Below are 19,729 nucleotides of genomic sequence, written 5' to 3' on the forward strand. Positions count from 1 at the left end.
CCTCTTTCCAAGTGACGTGGCGAGTGTGGGAGGACTTTGGTGAATCCCGGACCGGCGCCTTTGTGGATGCGGCCGATGCGTTTGACTTCAGCATCATGTCGTACAATATCCTGGCTCAGGATCTGCTGGAAGCGAATCCCGGTCTGTACGCACACTGCCCGGAGGAAGTGTTAGCGTGGGACGGCCGGCTCCGGACCATCCTGAAGGAGCTGCAGATCTGGCAACCTGACGTAAGGCCACAGGCAACCCAAAACAGAGAAACATGACGGACATTGATTATATTAGAGTGCATCAGTGCCGTCCACTTCTTCAGCACTGCTGGTTCCTAGAGTATTTTTTCCATTAATTTTTCCCATGGAAGTCCTTGTTAAAGCATTATGAGCCATGAACAGAACCAACCAGCTATGGGGAGAATCACAACAGCACAACCTTTGATTTGAAGCAAAAAAGTAAAGTTTAAATAGCAATAGATTATATTTACACTATGTAAAAATAGCAGTATTTTCTTTGCAATAAGTATAAATAGTAGTTAGATGCTATTTATACTTATAAATAGTGGCAGATACTATTTGCAACACTGTGTTGTTGTACATTAAACGGTATGCAATAATAACATAGAGAGTAAATTGTTATATTTATTAAAATTATTAAATGGATTCCTCCCTAAAGCTAGCCCTAACCCCAAACACTTTATTATTAAACACACGTTAGTCACTTTATTTCCACTTTTTTAATATTTTCTTCATTTTTACTGAAAATAAAATAAAGATCTCTGATCTGATGTGTGATGGGAAAAGGGAGTAGAGAGAGTTTGGCAAAAGGTGGATTCAAACTCTATTTGTGTCAAAGCTTTCTGCTTCACGCCTGACTCCTACACTACTGCTACTGCTGACAATACAGCGTCTTCCCTAATTTTGTCTGGCCCAATCAGACGTCAGTGGGCGGAGTTAGTGTAAATAATCCACCTTGTTGGCAGAGGCTAGTTACACTTAGTGTAAATAGACACCCTGAAAAGTAAAATTGAAAATTGAACAAAAAGACAAGACTGTGAACTTGATGGCTTTAACGAGTGAGAGAACTACAATCCCATGAAGCATGGCGAATGACAAATGAATTAAAAAATGAATACGAAACTATTTCTGAGAGTGTAGGGAAACGGACTTGATTATATCATTAGAAGTGCTTCATGGGAGTGGGCGGAGCTAATGAGCTCTTGGACAATTTTGCTTGCCGCGACTCTGATTGGTGGAATTTTCTGCACAGCATCATGGGTAATGTAGGTAAAATAACGTCTCGGGTTACGACTGTAACCCTAGTACCCTGAGGAGGGAACGAGACGCTACGTCTTTTTACCATTCTCCCTGCATTACTGTGATCGACTTGCTTCGGCTTGCTTTTATCCTTTCCTGGTCGTGACGTCACCCGCCCGTGACGCTCACTCTCGCCATTGGACTAGTTGACACAAGTGCTTCAGACGCAAACATGCTGGGGCGTCATCGACGAAAGCGTCATTGACGCAGCGCGAGTTCCCTCGAAAGGGAAGTTGAAATAATGCGAACAGATGGCTTTAACAAAAGCATATACCATCAACTAACTGTCTGTCTTTAAAGCTTTAAGTTATCGTTAAAAAATCAATTCTACTATGTATAAAATGAATGGAGTTTTAACCATCAGGATCCGCCATGTTTGTATTTATTTTTTACTTTTTTTGTGTGTTTGTAGTTTGTAGTAGACCCAACTGTTGCACTAATATGAATATTTCCTCTTCTGTACAGATTATTTGTCTTCAAGAAGTTCAAGAGGATCACTTTCATAAGCAGATGTATCCTGTCCTGACTGAAATGGGTGAGGTGCCGAACATAAACCGCTGCCAGAATTATTCTGGGAACATGAAATGAACCTGCCGCTGATATAGGGCTGGGCGATAAAACGATAACGATATGTATCGCGATAGACACGTAATCAATATCAATAAAAAATGCGTTCGATAAAACGTTCGATAATTTTTTTTTTCGTCGGAAGAAACCAGCAAGCAGGTTTGATTGCATGAACAAAGGCACTCACTCTCTAGTAACTAGATAAAACAGGAAAAGTCAGCTCGCCTGACTTGAAGTCTGACCGTAGTCAGACCAATGTCATCTGCAGATTATGCAAGACCGTCGTCAGTTTCTCTGTTATTCGCGTGCTGATGCGCTGTTAGCATGTGTTTCTCAGCGCGTACATGTGAAGCTCACATGCACTAAAAGCCTGTCTACCAGCGCCTGAATACTAAGTAATCTTTCGAGTCTTATTTTGCTCATACTGTTATATACACACAAGGTTTACATAAACTAGTCGGATATGTCTAAAGTGAAAGCAAACTTGAGAAAATTGAGAGAAAATCTGCTTGACAAATGCGTGTATAATAGACGCGTCGCGCGCAGCTCTTAAAGAGACAGTAGTAATAGTAAACACGCTGCCGCTTGTCCCTAAAGGGATAGTTAACCCAAAAAAATAAAAATTATCTCATTATTTACGCACTCTAATGTTGTTCCAAACCTGTATTAATTGCCTTCTAATATTTTCTAATATTAATATTTTGAAGAATGTGGGTATCCAAACAGTAGCTGGTCCCCATTGACTTCCATAGGAGAAAAATATACTATGGAAGTCACTGGGGTACGTCAACTGTTGGTCATTCTTCCAAATAACTTTTATTTTCAACAGAAGAAAGAAACTTATTCGAGTTTAAAACAACGTGAGAGAGTAAATTATGAAAATTAGAATTTTTAGGAGAACTATCCCTTTAATGTTAATAAAACAACAAAATGTAAAGAGAAAATCACTCACTGCTCTTGACTAATAACTTTATTAATAGCTTTAAGTATCAATGTATAATTTATAGAAAATAGAAAGAAATAGATTTATAGAATTTATAGAAAGAAGTCGTAATATTATATTTTTGCCATATCGCCCACCCCTTTATAAAGCATTTATTACGTATTCTTTAATTTTGCACCTTAATGTTAAGAGATAATTGTTAAGTGTTCATTGTGATTTTAGACTTTTGAGTTTTCCATGGTCGTGTTGACATTTCTGCCTTTATAACTGATGGGATTATAATCAGAGGTAGGTTAAGTTTAAAATAAAAAAATCTTTAAATGTAATATATTTGTCTCCTGAACTGGTCCTTATTTTAAATATGTTATAAAAAAAATTCAATAATTATCGATATCGGCCGATATAAAACACTTATATCGTGATACAGTTTTCAGCCATATCGCCCAGCCCTACGCTGATAACATAACACTGAGAATAATCTTTCCCTATTGAGGAACAAGCCTGCAAAAAAAATAAATAAAAAAAAATGGATAATGACATAAATGACCCAATGTGTAGATAAAGTCAAGTTAAATGTATTTGTATTGTGCTTTTCACAATACGCATTGTTTCAAAGCAGCTTTGTTAGTGTTATATCTTAATCTTAATATCTTCATGCCTTATAGTCACATTTATCAGGTTAGAGCTGTGCGAAAATTTAGTTACATTTTACAATGATGCAAACGATCACGCAGATTTAATTTGTTAAAGCTTTAAAGTCAACCTGTAGTCAATAATTTTATCCCTTAAAACTCATCTTTGATCACCAACATGTTATATTTAAATGTTTTTTCCTTGAAAAAAATGTCTTCATGCCTTAAAATATCTTGAATGTAACTCGACACCCTTGCCTCATTTAGTATACGCGGTTCTATGAATATGCTAATGAGCCCCGCCTCCACTCACTCACTCAGCTCAGAGATCCACTGGTTGACGGTCACACGTTGATCTGATTGGTTACAAGGTAGTTTGTGACGTCAGAAACACCAGCGATTTCAAAGCGTGTTTCTGAGACTGTCTTTGGTTCACTGCAGTTTTAAGGAGAAAATACTCAGCAATGCTGTCGACTTATGAATTTACACATGGTTTGTCTTAAAGCATATTAAAAACACCACATAGACACATAAACAACATTAAAAGCTGGATTTTCACCACAGGGCGACTTTAAGCGAGTGCTTTGTTTATGTAGTTGTACCGTATCATTCGTTATTAAAGGTTGTATCAGCGATTTCAGGACCAAACATAAATGATCACATTCATCTAATCTTTCCTAACGATCCGCTAGCTGCCCGCCCCATAAGCATGCCGTCAAAAAAACGCGTCTCTGTAGGCAGCCTAGGCTCTGAGATCTGCACACAAAAACAATTGGTTTCACCAACCACTCAAAACCAAAATAAATAGTGTTCCAACCAATCACCGACAGGGGTGGGTGTTGTGAGGTTTTCGCGTGCAGCCGTCATAGGCAGCCGTGCACGAGCACAAAACCTCACAACACCCACCCCTTATGGGGCGGGCAGCTAGCGGATCGTTAGGAAAGATTAGATGAATGTGATCATTTATGTTTGGTCCTGAAATCGCTGATACAACCTTTAAAGCAACAACATGGAACTTTTCCTCTGCGGTCGCCCTACAGGTTGGAAGCGGAATTGTCCATTACCGCTGTCGTAAAATGATTTACGGTTACTGTATATGAAGCATGTAGGCTTCTTTTCATATGGGCAATGATAATATTATTAATCTTCCTCCTTTTATAATTTATACATATTTAGTAGACTAAACATTTTAACTCAAACATTTGCGATTTGCATGTCGATTACAATGCTCAAATCTGAACGAGAATAATAGCGATAGCATCCTAACCATCTAAAACTAACGCATGTTAGTGTTTACTAGCTACCAGATTGATAATTCGCTCATCTACTAGCTGATTCATGAAGATAAATAAATGGAGGACCAAATAGTTTCCGTAACGTAGCCAGGCAGACAACAGATTAGAAAAACTAAAGATAGTATGCAAGCAATTTACAGTTACTTACTAGTTCAACAGCATGACGGCCAAGTCAGCATCGGTCTGGTAACTCTCCTCCTCCATAAGCTCACGCCAGCGAGCAAACGCTCGACCAATATTGATCCTCGTCCTGACTTTCAGTTTATCACTCTCCCTTTTCCTCTTCCGACTCTACTCCGACAAAACCTTGGACTTCTTACGTTTCGCTGCTGCTTCAGCCATGACGAAAACAGACGTACGAAAACAAACGCGCTGGTTGGCCACATTTGAGGAAGTGTTGGGCGAAGTGACGTATGCCGTAAAGCAGTCGAATTTTGTAGTTCTTTTTGAGCGCTGGTTACTACCCGCACCCCGAAGTTACATAGTGCCAGTAAAAGCGATACAGACCCCGTCAGGCTCTGGCAGACGTCTCATTCAACCTATTGTAAGTCGATGTACCATCACAAGGGTCTTGGAAATATATTATGAAGGTTGAAAAGTTACATGTTGTTGCTTTAAGTGTCCTTTATTACAACCCTGATAATAAATGTCACTCCATGGCTTCCAAATGCATATGAAAGGTGTCCGGCAGTCTTAATTTTGTTGTTATGTACAATTTATGCAAATTTTCCAATTGCAACAATTAAATCCCCAAATGCACATTTTTCACATGAACACCTGAGTTTTGAGAACTCCAGTCAGACAGGTGCTGAGTTTTCTCTTAATCACCCATTCAATCAAGCTTTTTTTTCATCAAGGTTACATCTGCATCTACAAACGACGCACAGGAACCAAAACGGACGGCTGTGCGATGTGTTATCACAGGGAGCGCTTTACCCTGCTCTCCGTCAAGCTGCTGGAGTTTCGGCGACCGGACTGCGAGCTGCTGGATCGGGACAACGTGGGCATCGTGCTCCTCCTCCAGCCACTGTCAGCGCAGGCCAGAGCGTTCAGCCCCGTGTGTGTGGCCAACACACACCTGCTGTTCAACCCCAGGAGAGGAGACGTGAAGCTCGCGCAGCTGGCCATCGTGTTCGCGGAGATCGACATCATGATCAAGAAATGCTGGAGCGAAGGACGGCGCTGTGAGGTTGTCTTATGTGGGGACTTTAACGCTTTACCCAACAGCCCTCTGTGGAGGTTCATCAGCAGTGGACAGCTCTACTACCACGGGTTACCAACCTGGATGGTGAGTGACACGCTTACTCGTGGGACAGCAGAGGTTTCACTACAGGACCCAGATTTAAGTAATGCTGGGTACACACCAAAAGATAATCGGGCTGATTTTGGGCCGATTTCCCCCCTTCCGACAATCCTAGCTATGTCCCGATTATCTTGATGGTTCAACAGATTATTTTATCAGATTTTCCCTTGGTGTGAGGTGTGTTAAGAGTGTCCAAACCTGCTCGGAAGAACGTCGGAGCCGCCCCGATCGCGAATCGTAAATATTCAACATGTTTAATATTTACGATCAGAAATCCTGATGTGTGGGGGGGACCCCGAGGACAAACGCGCGCACGCTCTGGAGATTATCACGTGAAAGTAAACTATATCCAATCAGAAAGCGAGATGATGGAAGACACGGTCATTCTCTCTCACGCACACACACACACACACACATGCAGGAAGCTGAGTGTTACAAGGGTTCAGTGAGGTTCTATAGAGGGATTAAATAACATTTTCTAAAGAGACAATAATTCCAATAAAGAATAAATAAAGACAATAAAGAATGAATATATTTCTGTATAAAAGGCTATATATAATGGTGGGTACAAGGTTTTTTTTTTTTTTTTTTTTTTGTGAATGTTCTGTGAAAATCATTCCAAACACTATCATCATAATCTCTTGCTGCATATCATCCGCCATGCTTATTCTGAAGTCTCGCGAGATTTTGCGAGATTTCCTGTGTTCACAGTCGAGAATCTGGTTGAAAATCTGTTTGTGTGTGGTGTGCTGTCTTTGTCACATCATGGCACACCACACACTATAGGAACAAAACGCTTAAATCTAGGATTTTTTGTTCTCATGTTTGTGGTCTATCACATTTTGAAAATCTTATAAGATGTAAAAAATCTTTTGGTGTGTACCCAGCATTAGGGATGATGTACATCCAGCCGGTTGTTATCTCAGAATAAACCCGACAGGGTGATCAGTAGAGCTCGACCGATAGTGGATTTTACCGATACCGATATTTAGGTTTGACCGTACGTGCCGACAACCGATTATTCAACCGATATTTTTTTTAAATGGATACTGGGATTAAAAACCAACATAACACGTCTCTCGTGCTGTCGCAATCTTTTTCTGCTCTATCACTGCAGTGCCTCAGTTCAAGCAAACGGCAGCGCGAGCGCACATGACCTGATCCTCTTAAGCTTTACAGATGACAGGGGATTCTACGTGGGCAAAGACATAAATCTTGTGTCCATCGGGAAGCTCAATGGGCTCAAAAATATTCCTATTGTGTATTTTGCTATTAATATTCCCTGTTGTGTACTTCTTGTATGCGTGATGCATACAGTGATTCTGATCACTGCTGCAGTTTGTAGAAAACACTGAATGTATTGTTCGCCTTTGCAGGTTTCAGGACAGATGGATTTGTCATATAAAGTCCATCAGGCGAGGCTTTTCGCCCCCTTGTGGCCCAGCAGCCTCGGCATCAGTGACCGCTGTCAGTACAAGTCTGCATCCCAGACCGCAGCGTCAGGTCAGTGCCAGATCACGTCGTTTCAGGACTACCTTTCTGTCGTTGCTTGAAATTGAAAATACTATTATTATTACCTTGATACATACCTTGACAAAAGTGTCAAAAAACAGTCATAAAAATGTGAAGCTTGGGAGCACAGGCTTAAGTTTGGTCTCATTTAACACACCCACACTATTATCTCTGCATAATTTATCCAATTGCCGCCCTCTATAATATGCAGAAGCAGAAACGGGAATAAAGCGATTATTTGCTTTTTAGGCCAAACCTGAGGAAATGGCACCATCTTGTGAAAAAAGAGTAAAATTTTTAATTTTGAAGCCTTGCCAACAGAATGAAAGCCTATTAACAAAGATTGCATAATTTTATAGTTAAATGTCCCTGGGATGAAAAATTGCAGTTTTAATGGGTTTCAATGGGGACAGTTTTGTGCTTAAGGTCCTGAGTTGGAACTATTTTGTGTTTCTAATGCAAAATAGATTTATTAAAGGAAATGGGGATGAAATAGTAAAATTCCAATAAAAATACACACCTGTGCCAAAATTTATGCAGTTGGCAGTTGACATTAAACAAAACTGAAAAAGATGAAAATGTCCATAAGGGCTAAATTAGTGTTCCGGGTCAAATATGGCCGACCTTTTAAATTGCTTGTAAATCTCTAATCATGCTATATTATTACCAAATACTGGATTCAATATTTTTGTCAACTTGTTTTCTTTCAGTTGGCACTGGTTTTGTATGTCTTTTTGGAAGTGATTGATCTGAGCTCATGCATTTTTGAGGTCAATAAGCTTGTGTAAAAGTTTTTCACTCATACACTGAGGGGCATGAGCTCAGATCAATGAGGCCTACAATCAGTCAGTAAAAAAAAAAAAAACATACAAAACCTGTGCTAATTGAATGAAATATAATATATATATATATATATATATATATATATATATATATATATATATATATATATATATATATATATATATATATATATATATATATATATTATACACACTCACCTAAAGGATTATTAGGAACACCTGTTCAATTTCTCATTAATGCAATTATCTAATCAACCATTCACATGGCAGTTGCTTCAATGCATTTAGGGGTGTGGTCCTGGTCAAGACAATCTCCTGAACTCCAAACTGAATGCCAGAATGGGAAAGAAAGGTGATTTAAGCAATTTTGAGCGTGGCATGGTTGTTGGTGCCAGACGGGCCGGTCTGAGTATTTCACAATCTGTTCAGTTACTGGGATTTTCACGCACAACCATTTCTAGGGTTTACAAAGAATGGTGTGAAAAGGGAAAACATCCAGTATGCGGCAGTCCAGTGGGCGAAAATGCCTTGTTGATGCTAGAGGTCAGAGGAGAATGGGCCGACTGATTCAAGCTGATAGAAGAGCAACTTTGACTGAAATAACCACTCGTTACAACCGAGGTATGCAGCATTTGTGAAGCCACAACACGCACAACCTTGAGGCGGATGGGCTACAACAGCAGAAGACCCCACCGGGTACCACTCATCTCCACTACAAATAGGAAAAAGAGGCTACAATTTGCACAAGCTCACCAAAATTGGACAGTTGAAGACTGGAAAAATGTTGCCTGGTCTGATGAGTCTCGATTTCTGTTGAGACATTCAGATGGTACAGTCAGAATTTGGCGTAAACAGAATGAGAACATGGATCCATCATGCCTTGTTACCACTGTGCAGGCTGGTGGTGGTGGTGTAATGGTGTGGGGGATGTTTTCTTGGCACACTTTAGGCCCCTTAGTGCCAATTGGGCATCGTTTAAATGCCACGGCCTACCTGAGCATTGTTTCTGACCATGTCCATCCCTTCATGACCACCATGTACCCATCCTCTGATGGCTACTTCCAGCTGGATAATGCACCATGTCACAAAGCTTGAATCATTTCAAATTGGTTTCTTGAACATGACAATGAGTTCACTGTACTAAAATGGCCCCCACAGTCACCAGATCTCAACCCAATAGAGCATCTTTGGGATGTGGTGGAACGGGAGCTTCGTGCCCTGGATGTGCATCCCACAAATCTTCATCAACTGCAAGATGCTATCCTATCAATATGGGCCAACATTTCTAAAGAATGCTTTCAGCACCTTGTTGAATCAATGCCACGTAAAATTAAGACAGTTCTGAAGGCGAAAGGGGGTCAAACACAGTATTAGTATGGTGTTCCTAATAATCCTTTAGGTGAGTGTGTATATATATATATATATATATATATATATATATATATATAAAAACAATTTATATACTTTTAAAGACAAATGTTGGTCTTGCACTAGCTGTGATGCGACACACATTACGTAATCACATTGAAAGGTCAGGCGTGTTCAGGTTTATAAATGTAGGGAAGGGTGAAAAACTCCATGTTATTTTCTCCTCCAGCTTCAAAATCAGCCGACATCGTGGTTGTACCTTCTTTTTTTATTTTTTATTTTTTTGTAAATGGCGTTTGTCTTAGTCTTTGCACGTTCGCTGTGTAAACACTAGGTCTGTTCTTCCGCCTATGTCACGCGTGAATTATCAGGAAATTTTAATTCTGAAGTGAACTAATCTTTAAGATATGTAATCAAACATAGCAATGTTTTTTGTTCAGTGTATAATGTATATAATCATTAAGGAACCAAAATGATCAGTTGGTTTTGATTCCCAACATGCATGTGTTTAATTCTGTCCATAAAGGTATTTTCCCAGTGTATAATCGCCAGTACAGCCATGACTCGATGCTTCAGCTGCGTTACTGTCCGGCGGCGTGTGTGCGGCCCGCGGATCTGGAGCTCATACCAGGAGTCACAGACAAAACACCAGGTGATCGATTCACACCGGCTGCACTCGAGTCAACGCTAAGCCTAGTTCTGACATTAATCCGCACTGAGATACAATTAATGCACTATTCAATATTTGAGCGTTGCACCGCTAAACTCATTTGAAACTTAATTCTACATATAAACAAAATATTTACAGAATGTTGGAGTAAAACAGCAGATTGATTGAATTACGTTGATTTAAGAACAAATGTTGCAACAAATGTACAGAGTTTATTACAAACTAATTAACTAGTAGTTACTAAGTCTCTAGAGTGGATTTTAATGAGCGTAACTGTGGACTGTGGACGACTTCTGCATGTGTCTGAAGTGTTTGCAATGATGGTATTTCTTGTGTTTATTTCAGACCCAGAAGGCATGGAAATGTTCAGTAGACGGTGAGTCAGCTGGTGTTCAGGTTTGACAAGTCTTTGCCAAGCCATAATCCTGAGGAGAAAAGCATTAATCAGAGAATCGGCTTCTTCCTTGAGACACTTGAGACACTTATTTAAATTGCCTTTTTTTCCTATCGCATATTTTAGTGATCATCGTAAATTAAGTATCATGCACAAAAGGCACTTAAGGAGATTTTCCATTTTCAGATATTTCCCTGCCTTTCTTTTCTCTGTAAATACGGGTTCACACAAACTTACTTAGCAGTCAGATGTCCGTATGATCAAAGGCACAGATGCCTCAACAGGTCATATCTGCTGCTAAACCTATTTTAAGGTTTATATTTGCACCAGAACAGTGGATTGCGCCAGAACTTTGAAATCGAGTGCATTTGGACTTATTTTTCCAAACTGTCTGTAGTTGTCAGTAAAACACTATAACGCCTCAAATTGTTTCACCTGTCGATGTATATGAAGGAACTGACGATCCCCACTTTTGCCTCCGACATGGAGAACAGACAAGATCACAGCGCAACTGGCAAAATGTTGGTGTCATTTATTGTCATGGAAACATAATGGGCGATATATTGCGTCACCAAAAATTATTGAGGTCATGTACATATATTGTGCGAGAAGTCGATATATTGATTATTGCCAGAGCCTATATACATTTAATCTATAGTTTTATTTTGTCCCATAATTTCAGTTCAATGCTGTGCATTTGTAGCGCCGCACATCTGGAAGCTCATTGGTCAACTGGTCCTTATGGTCCATGGAGAATGGAGAGTGGATGCGCTGCTTTTGCACACTTTTCCTGTGGCATGCTGTGTTTTAATATTTTAATACAGCGAGGATTAAACGTGGTATCACGTGGATGAATATGCATATGCAAATGATATGCAGATGAGGATATGCACAGTAAAACTAAGCATTGTAAGCGCCATATATGGTTATTTCGGGGAGGAGACGCATGAGCGCACGATCTTCCGCTGACTGGGATTTATAAAGGGAATTCTGTGCAGGTTCTGGCGTATGCACGGTTTTATAAGTCTGAATATTCTTTGCTGTAAGCCATTTTTGGCTTTTGTGCGCACATACACTTTTAGTAAGGATCCTATGCACAGTTTTGTAAATGAGACCCCAGATCAGAAGCATCTCCCGTTTCTCACATGAATCTGATTGTGTGTTTGCAGGTTCGGGCTCACCTTACATCACACGCTGAGCCTGGCGTCAGCTTACAGCGAGGTGCGTCCCGACACTCGGACCCCTGCGGTCTCCACACTGAACTCAGACGGGGCGGCCATGGTCGACTACATCTTCTACTCCACCCGGAGGAGCGGATCTGCTGGAGAGGAAGGTAATGACCTGAGCTCCATCAACTATCATCCAGCATGAAGATGAGCTCAATTTAAGGCTTCGTCTGCATTAATCCAGATACATTTAAAAACGCTGTTTTCGTTTCAAACCGCTCTCCGTCCACACTGGCGTTTTCAGGCGTTTTCCAGAAGCTTCTCATCCACACTGAAAAGTCGGAAAACACTAAATTCACCTTTACTGCACATGAGTAAACCCTCACAAAAGCTCACTGAGATGGAAAGTAAATAATAAAGTTATCGCGCAATTCTTCTGACAGGATCATTTTATTTAGCAAAATATCTCCTCATTCACTGAAGGTCGCTCTCACTCAGAATTATATGTTTGGTGTAAAACGCTAAAACTGCTCTCATGTTCAGCAAATGCGAGTGAATCCTGTCATCTTTGCTGGACTGTGATATGAAGAGTGTGCAAAGTAACATATTTTAGCAACTGTGTGAAAGTGAACAGCACATAACAGGCACAATACCGCTATAAACATCAATATCTATGGGTACAATATGTGTCACATGACTAAACTTACGTCATCGTTATCAAATGCCTCTGTTTTCTCAGTCCACACGACAACACGAAACAGCGTTTTCAAATTTGTCCACTTTGGAGAGTGTTTTCAAAAAGCTTTGTTTTCATTAATAAAAACGCTGTCTCAGTGTGAACGGGAGGGCAAAACGGAGAGAGAAAGATGCGTTTACAAATGAAAGTGTAAAGGCCCGTTCACACCAAGGACAATAACTATAAAGATAACGATAAAGATATAATTCTAAAAATCGTTCTCCATATTAAAGAATAACAGAGTTCACACCACAACTATAACGATAAAGATATGAGGAACGATATCGTTGGGATCACTTTCAGAACGATTTTTTTTCAGCTGTCAAACGATAAAACACTGACAGTCAATCAGAATCCATTCTAATTTAAAGGTCTCGCGCATTTAAAATGGGGCGCGCGCGCGTGCTTAGAATAAAAAGACCGTCATCGTTCGTTGGTGTGGACGCATATGTAGTTATCTTTGTCGTTATCTTTGGTGTGAGTTATCGTGCTTGGTGTGAACGGGCCTTAAGTGTGGACAAGGCCTAAAGCCATCAAATATCTGTAACCGCATTGATTTTGACCTGTCCCAAATCAAACAGTGTAATTTGATCTGTTGAATTAGCATTTGATTGTCTTTTTAATTTTCAACAATTTGTGCTAGTGCTGCTGTATCATATTTATAAGGTCTTTAAGTGCTCAACATGATCAGATAAACCTGTCGTCGCACACGATCTCCTCCTGAAACTGAAGCAGCTTCACTTTACTTGATTATCATACATCATTTATTATCATAATCATGAGTATCAAATATGATCATCAGGCTTTTGTGGAAGGTTTATTTGTTCATCTCTCAATCATCATTATATTGCATTGCATTATATGATTTAAAACTACAGACCTTTGATCATAAAACTAAGCTTTTAAATATCATCTAAATAAAACATTATTGGCAGATATTGATATTTAAATGCGTTTTATGTTAGTATCTGCTATACTGTTATAAATATCTCATTGATTACAAGCATCAGAATTTCATCTTTTTGTTCATAATAATATCAGCATCTGCAGCAAATTGCATATTTTTGCTCAGTTTGGGCCTGTGAATAAAACTGAGCTGTTTTTCCTTCATATTCTCACTTTATCAGACTATATGAGCAATAAAAGCATGATGTATCAAATATGATACTCAACAAAAAACACATGCAAACTTCTTTTTTTTAATATTTTGTCTAAAAGTTCAATAAACGGTATATATTTTTTGACTGTTATTTGATGGGATTATTGTTTGGAGCTTCAGGGTCTGTTTGTTGACTGTCACATGACTGATGACGTCTGTGTGTGTGTGTGTGTGTGTGTGTGTGTGTGTGTGTGTGTGTGTGTGTGTGTGTGTGTGTGTGTGTGTGTGTGTGTGTGTGTGTGTGTGTGTGTGTGTGTGTTGTCTGCACAGAGAGCGCTGGTGGTCTGCAGATGTTGGGTCGTCTGTCTCTGCTGTCGGAGGATGATCTCTGGTCTCTGAAGGGTCTTCCCAACCAAACCTTCCCCTCCGATCACCTCAGTCTGCTGGTCAAGCTCCAGCTCCGCTCACTGCCCGACTCTAATAGTCGTTTAGTGTAAGGATCGTTTGTCTTTAATTGCCTTATAATTGGATTGTGAATGGAAAAAATATATATTTTTGGTCAGATGAATATTTTGTTCGTGTGAATAACGTGTGAATATTCTCCAGCATGGCATTTGAAGATGCACCATTTACGCCTCCAATAGTTTAATCAAAATGCACTTGCATTTATGATACACTTTTTGTATTTCTTTTGTTTTGGTTTTGAATTTCTATTTTGAACAGACCTGAATAAATAACTGCATGTGCTGCTGCTGTTTTTGCTTTTAGTGTAAGTACTGTGCGAGTTTGAAGACACACACATTATTAGCAGGGCTTGTAAAACAGCATTATCACCTTTATGATGCATTTGTTATAGTTTTTCACAGGCATCAAACATTTGCTTCTCAACAGGTAAGGCTGGTCAAGACACACACTGTCATTGGTTTTAGGCAGGGGACAGAAATGTTTGGAAAACCTGTCTGGAAATTATCATTTTTCAATTCCATTAGGTGCAGAAATTAAACACGTTTGTTTCATTTTTTTTTTTCATTAAAGATAAAAATGAGTAAGTACATCATAAAACCATTTTCAAAATGGTATAAATCTCTATGGTAAGCTTATTTTTATTTTAAAGCCGTCTGGACTTTCATCATTAGTCTGTGTGTTTACATCATATTCATAATAAAGGAAAGGTCAGGCTACTACTTGGCTATATGCAGAAGCTTGAAGCCACAACAGCTGAACCTTGATCTGAAAAGAGTTTGCAAGTAAAAAGGAAAAGCAGCAGTTATCCACAATAAAACATGAATCAACATGGTTTGTATGGCGTCACATTTGTTGTGCTGCTTGTGTGTTGAGTCGGATCTTTACACAAACTCCATCTTCAGTGCAGACGAATCACATCTGAAAACTGGGCGTAAGAGCGGACGACCATTCCTGATCCGCTCCCGACGTGACGAAGATAAATGCTGCGTCTTAATTCGGCTAATTATACTACACCCTAAAAGTATGTACTCTTTTTGTGAAGAAAAATATACTTTTGTATGGGACGAATTTAGTCTCAAAATGATTAACACATGCATGCACAATTGTGCATAAACTTGATAAATGTAAGTAAACTCAATGTATGTTTTACTATCCACTAACCAAATGCCTTTCAACTTGTGTGTGCTAAATTCAGAATTAAATGAATGTGCAGTATTTCGTATAAATAGATTCATTTTTGTTAATACAAATGTTTTCTTTTGTGTTAGTGTTAAATGATTTGCGCATAAAGCACAGAAGATGTGCATTTGTGGATCAGGTGACACGCGTTCATTCATTGACTTCTTTTCTGAGTCAATCTCATTTAATTCATTTGGATTTTGAGACTTTTCGCTGTTTTTAAGTATTTCACAAACCACACACAAACTACAAATGAAAAGGCCTGGTGCTGATTATTGATGTGTGCAGAACTACCCATCTTTTTGACAAATTTGCGTTAGTACATTTAAACAATAGCATACTTTACAACTTGTGTGAGCATAATCCAGTGTTACATGAATTTGCAGCATTTATATAAACATAAATATAAAGGCTGGATTTTGCATTAATGTTGGTCAGAATTTGTGGATGCAACAAGTAAGATGTGCATTTGTGGATCCGGTGGCATGCATGCATTCATTGACCCGTTTCTGCGTCAATTCTATTTGATTAATTTTGTTAATCAACGGCACCGTAATCAAGGTTCCCTTTCATATTGCGTAGCTACACGCAGTGGGGAAACTCCTTTTCCTCGATAATACTGAAGCCTAAAATGTAAAACGCATTTGCAGCTGCACAGCTAGCACAGTGTGTGGCTCACTCATTGGCTGTGCTGCAGCAACTGCACTTTCAATGGCGTGGCGCCTCTGAGCTAGCAGCGCGCTGACACAGGTCAGAGACCGCCAAATTGGGTGTGGCTAAGTCTATATTAGAGCCCGAATTCGCCATTATAGCAGATTTATCTAGCCTGGATGCCAGCCGAACTTAGCCCCGCCCACAAAATTTTTAGGTCGGGAAGTTCGGTCTGGATTTGATCCGGACTTGATCTGTCATCCACGTCACCAAAGAGCGCTTGGGTTGAATTTGTTTACAACAAAAATGACTGCCACTGGAGAATTGAGATTTCACGAGTTCACACTTACAAATAAGTCAGATAGATTAAATGCATATTTGCCGTGCTGTTCGAGGAGAGGCTCCGGGCTCGGTATTTGGCCCGAACCCAGAGTACTCCCCCCGTATTCCAGGCTGTGGAAGAACAGTCTAAGAGTGAGTGGAGGGATGCTGAAAACTGTCAAGGAATGTTAGGAGAGTCGACAGAGTGAATATATGCTTCCTCTCATGCTGATAGGGTAGACATGGTAATAGTTTGATGACAAGTTGATTGGATTGATTATTTGAACGTGCTCCTCCCGAACTTTGTTTATAAAACATCTTGTGTAGATTCCGCCATCGCGTCTGTTATTGAAGATATCGACCGCGATCAAGGCATTTGTCGATCGAAAACATGAATGAAAAATATACATCACTTACTCCGTTGCACTGATTGGTTGTTGGTCTATCCAATTGAGTGCAGAGGCATTTTCTTTCCTGGTTCGGTTGAAACATGCCCCATAATTACAGCCCAATGGAGCAGTATCAGACTCACATTCTGACTAGAATCTGAGTATGACAACGTCAGGCTAAGATTTATCTCCTTCAGCGACACAATTTACGTCTCTGACTCCTCTTCAAGCCTTCGCCGTAGAAACAAGCCTTTTACAGCCTGAGCGAGCCGTTTTACTGCAGACTACGCCTTCAACACCCAAAGTCGTTTTTCTCCTGTCGCCGTTCTCCTGTGGCCATCCGGCGATCAACGCATATCCTTTTCATTGCATTATTGCAACTGTGTGCTCGCAAATGCGTTCACAAAGTCTAAAAGAGCAAGCGAGCGTTGTTACAAATGCCTCGCTCTACATGTGCCACGTGCGGATGCCATCTGCACTATAGTAGGGAGGTTAAGTGACTTTTGACTTCAAGTCATGATGCAAAGGTCCCCTTTGGCATGGAAGTACCTTAGGGCCATAGAAATAAATTTATCCTAAGACACAAGTGAGATCACATTTTGTATCTTATATACGCACATTTTTTAAAAATGGCCGCCGACTACTTGAGAGGCCCATATCTTTGCTTCTGTTATAGCTATAATGACAAATTTGGTATCAACGTGTACATTTTTGGGGTCAAGGAGTCCAATAAAATAGGTTCTAAGACTAAAAAACAATAATGTTGTCCTTACCATGACAATTGGAGGTGAAGTATGCAATTTTTTCATTAAAAAATGCATGCCAAACACACAGTCCATTCACAACTTAATAATAATTTAATAAATAACAACTTAAAGTGTTGAATATGTGTATTATGGGTGCAAAGGAACTGATTAGTGAGACAACAAGTTGTCGTTCAGGTTCTCTATGACACCACCATGATTCTTGAGCCAATCAATTAGTTGCTCATGCATCTGGTCATGGGGGATCTTGGAGAACGCTCGTCTCGACTTCTGCCCCATGAAGTGACCACTCTGGAACTCCACAAACAGAGCAGGATGTCGTTCTTCTAATGTAGCCATATCACGGAGATGGATGGGTAGGTTCCGGGCATAGTGCGTATGATCCAGTGCAAATACCCATGGCATCAGAGAGTCAAGTGTCTCCATGTAGAGGGAAAAGTCTGCTGAGCGAAAGGACTTGACAAACTGAAAAAAAACAAATAATATTTATATGAAATACTAGGTGAAGGAGCTTTAATCTTGACTTAAGAATATGAATTGGATAAAGGACTGAATGAGACACACGATTTGAACATATCTTACCTGAAGAATGAGAAGATCCAGCTCCATGGACTTCAACCAGAAATCTGCTTGGGGTTGTGAGGCACAAAGCGTCTTGAGCCATTCATCAAAAAGCTGAGGGATGAGATCGCTCGGCTCATCATTGTCATTTGTTGCCTTCTCCATGTACTTATCATAAGCCTTCTTCATGAGCACATAGAGAGCAGCTACAGACACCTGATGCATGTATCGGGTTCTGCATATGTGGTGAAAGCCTGAGCTTTACCACTAGTCGAGATGCCACTATTGATAAGAGCTGTGGTCCACCCGCTGCCATCCAGCCAGTCACCAGACACGCTCCACAGCATCTTTTCGGTATGCATTGGCCCCAGTGTTACCAGAAGGAATCCTCGCCAAGCTCGGTCTGAGGAAACTTCCACTGAAGTTTCTTGGCCAGTGTGAAGAGTGGTTGATCAGCCACCATGACTGGTGTCTGACCTGGATTAAGGTAGCTGATTGTTTGTCTGAGGACTTTCATTGCATGCCAAGGCTCTGTGAACAGTGGCAACATGCATGATTTGGATGGGGGAGGTGAAATAGCCTCTGTGATGCTGGCATAATATGCAGCCCATGAGATCCATTCTCCGGCTTCAAGGTTCTCTTTCACGAGAATGTTTCTGACTCTCTCTAACCACTGGTAGCCTTCTTCAATTACATTGATGAGAGGACGGGAGGCTGGATGAGGATGACTGTTGGTATTCAGGGCAGGAACATACAAGACCTCATCAGTTGGCAGTGAAACATCCAGATCCATGGTTGTGTAGTGAAGGTGTCAAGGATTTCACATGCTTCTTCCCCATTTCAGCTGGATCTAGGATGTCAGTCAGATTCTCAGTCTGTTGGCTTTCTGAAGAGAAGTGCTGTTGAATGCTGATGTATGTCCCATGGAGGGCTGATGTTGCTATTGTCGATGATGGGTTGTGGTCAATGTTATCAAAACCGCCAATGGTGAAGACACCCTTGACTGCCTGAGGTGGGACCACGACACCAATCTGCTCCTAGTGACTGATCACTGAATTCGCTGTATCTATGCTAAATGTTTTCAAGCGGTCATATGACACACACATTTCTCTTTTATGCATGGCCTCCACCAGATATCTACTACCACTTTGCTGGTGTAGTTTCATTGCCAGATATAGCGAAGCTGGTGTTTCCCTCTCTTATGTTACGAGGAACACTGACATGTTTCTTGGATCTGCATCTTACAGAGTTGAAAATTATTTGCCTGTCACCCACCACCTGAGCACATTCTTTCATTTTTTTATCCAAGCCAAGGGTGGCAGCCCTCCTCAGTTCCTTTTTTTTGCCCACTTCACCACAGAAGAGACATGGTTTATCGAATGGTTCACATGATGATGTTGAGGGTCTGGGTAAAGCGAGTGTGGTGGACTTGTCACTCATGCGCCGTGTTTTTACTGGGCTCACAGACTCTTCATGCTTTTTTCTTTTACTTGCTCTCTCAACTTTTTGTTTATCAATCGTATTTCTGCAGCTTTTGTGCCACACCATAGGATTTTGAATCATCAGCTGAACTACATCCTGACTACCACCACTAATGTCCA

The 19,729-nt window shown here is 40.3% G+C and overlaps 1 protein-coding gene across 2 annotated transcripts in view; it reads left to right on the top strand.

Moving 5' to 3' along the window:
- The window catches only part of angel1 (angel homolog 1), a 61,179-nt gene extending 45,702 nt beyond the window's left edge, over positions 1–15,477 (top strand). For both annotated transcript variants that reach the window (XM_081394160.1, XM_081394161.1), the window contains exons 4-11: positions 13–230; positions 1,776–1,845; positions 5,605–6,035; positions 7,427–7,553; positions 10,260–10,385; positions 10,749–10,779; positions 11,967–12,130; positions 14,129–15,477. In XM_081394160.1, coding sequence (XP_081250286.1) covers positions 13–230; positions 1,776–1,845; positions 5,605–6,035; positions 7,427–7,553; positions 10,260–10,385; positions 10,749–10,779; positions 11,967–12,130; positions 14,129–14,295 — 1,334 coding nt within the window. In that variant the 3' untranslated portion in view covers positions 14,296–15,477. The remainder of the gene's footprint in view (positions 1–12; positions 231–1,775; positions 1,846–5,604; positions 6,036–7,426; positions 7,554–10,259; positions 10,386–10,748; positions 10,780–11,966; positions 12,131–14,128) is intronic.
- The last annotated feature ends 4,252 nt before the right edge of the window (positions 15,478–19,729 follow it).

Source organism: Scardinius erythrophthalmus, assembly GCF_964197995.2.
Source record: "Scardinius erythrophthalmus genome assembly, chromosome: 19".
Taxonomy (NCBI): domain Eukaryota; kingdom Metazoa; phylum Chordata; class Actinopteri; order Cypriniformes; family Leuciscidae; genus Scardinius; species Scardinius erythrophthalmus.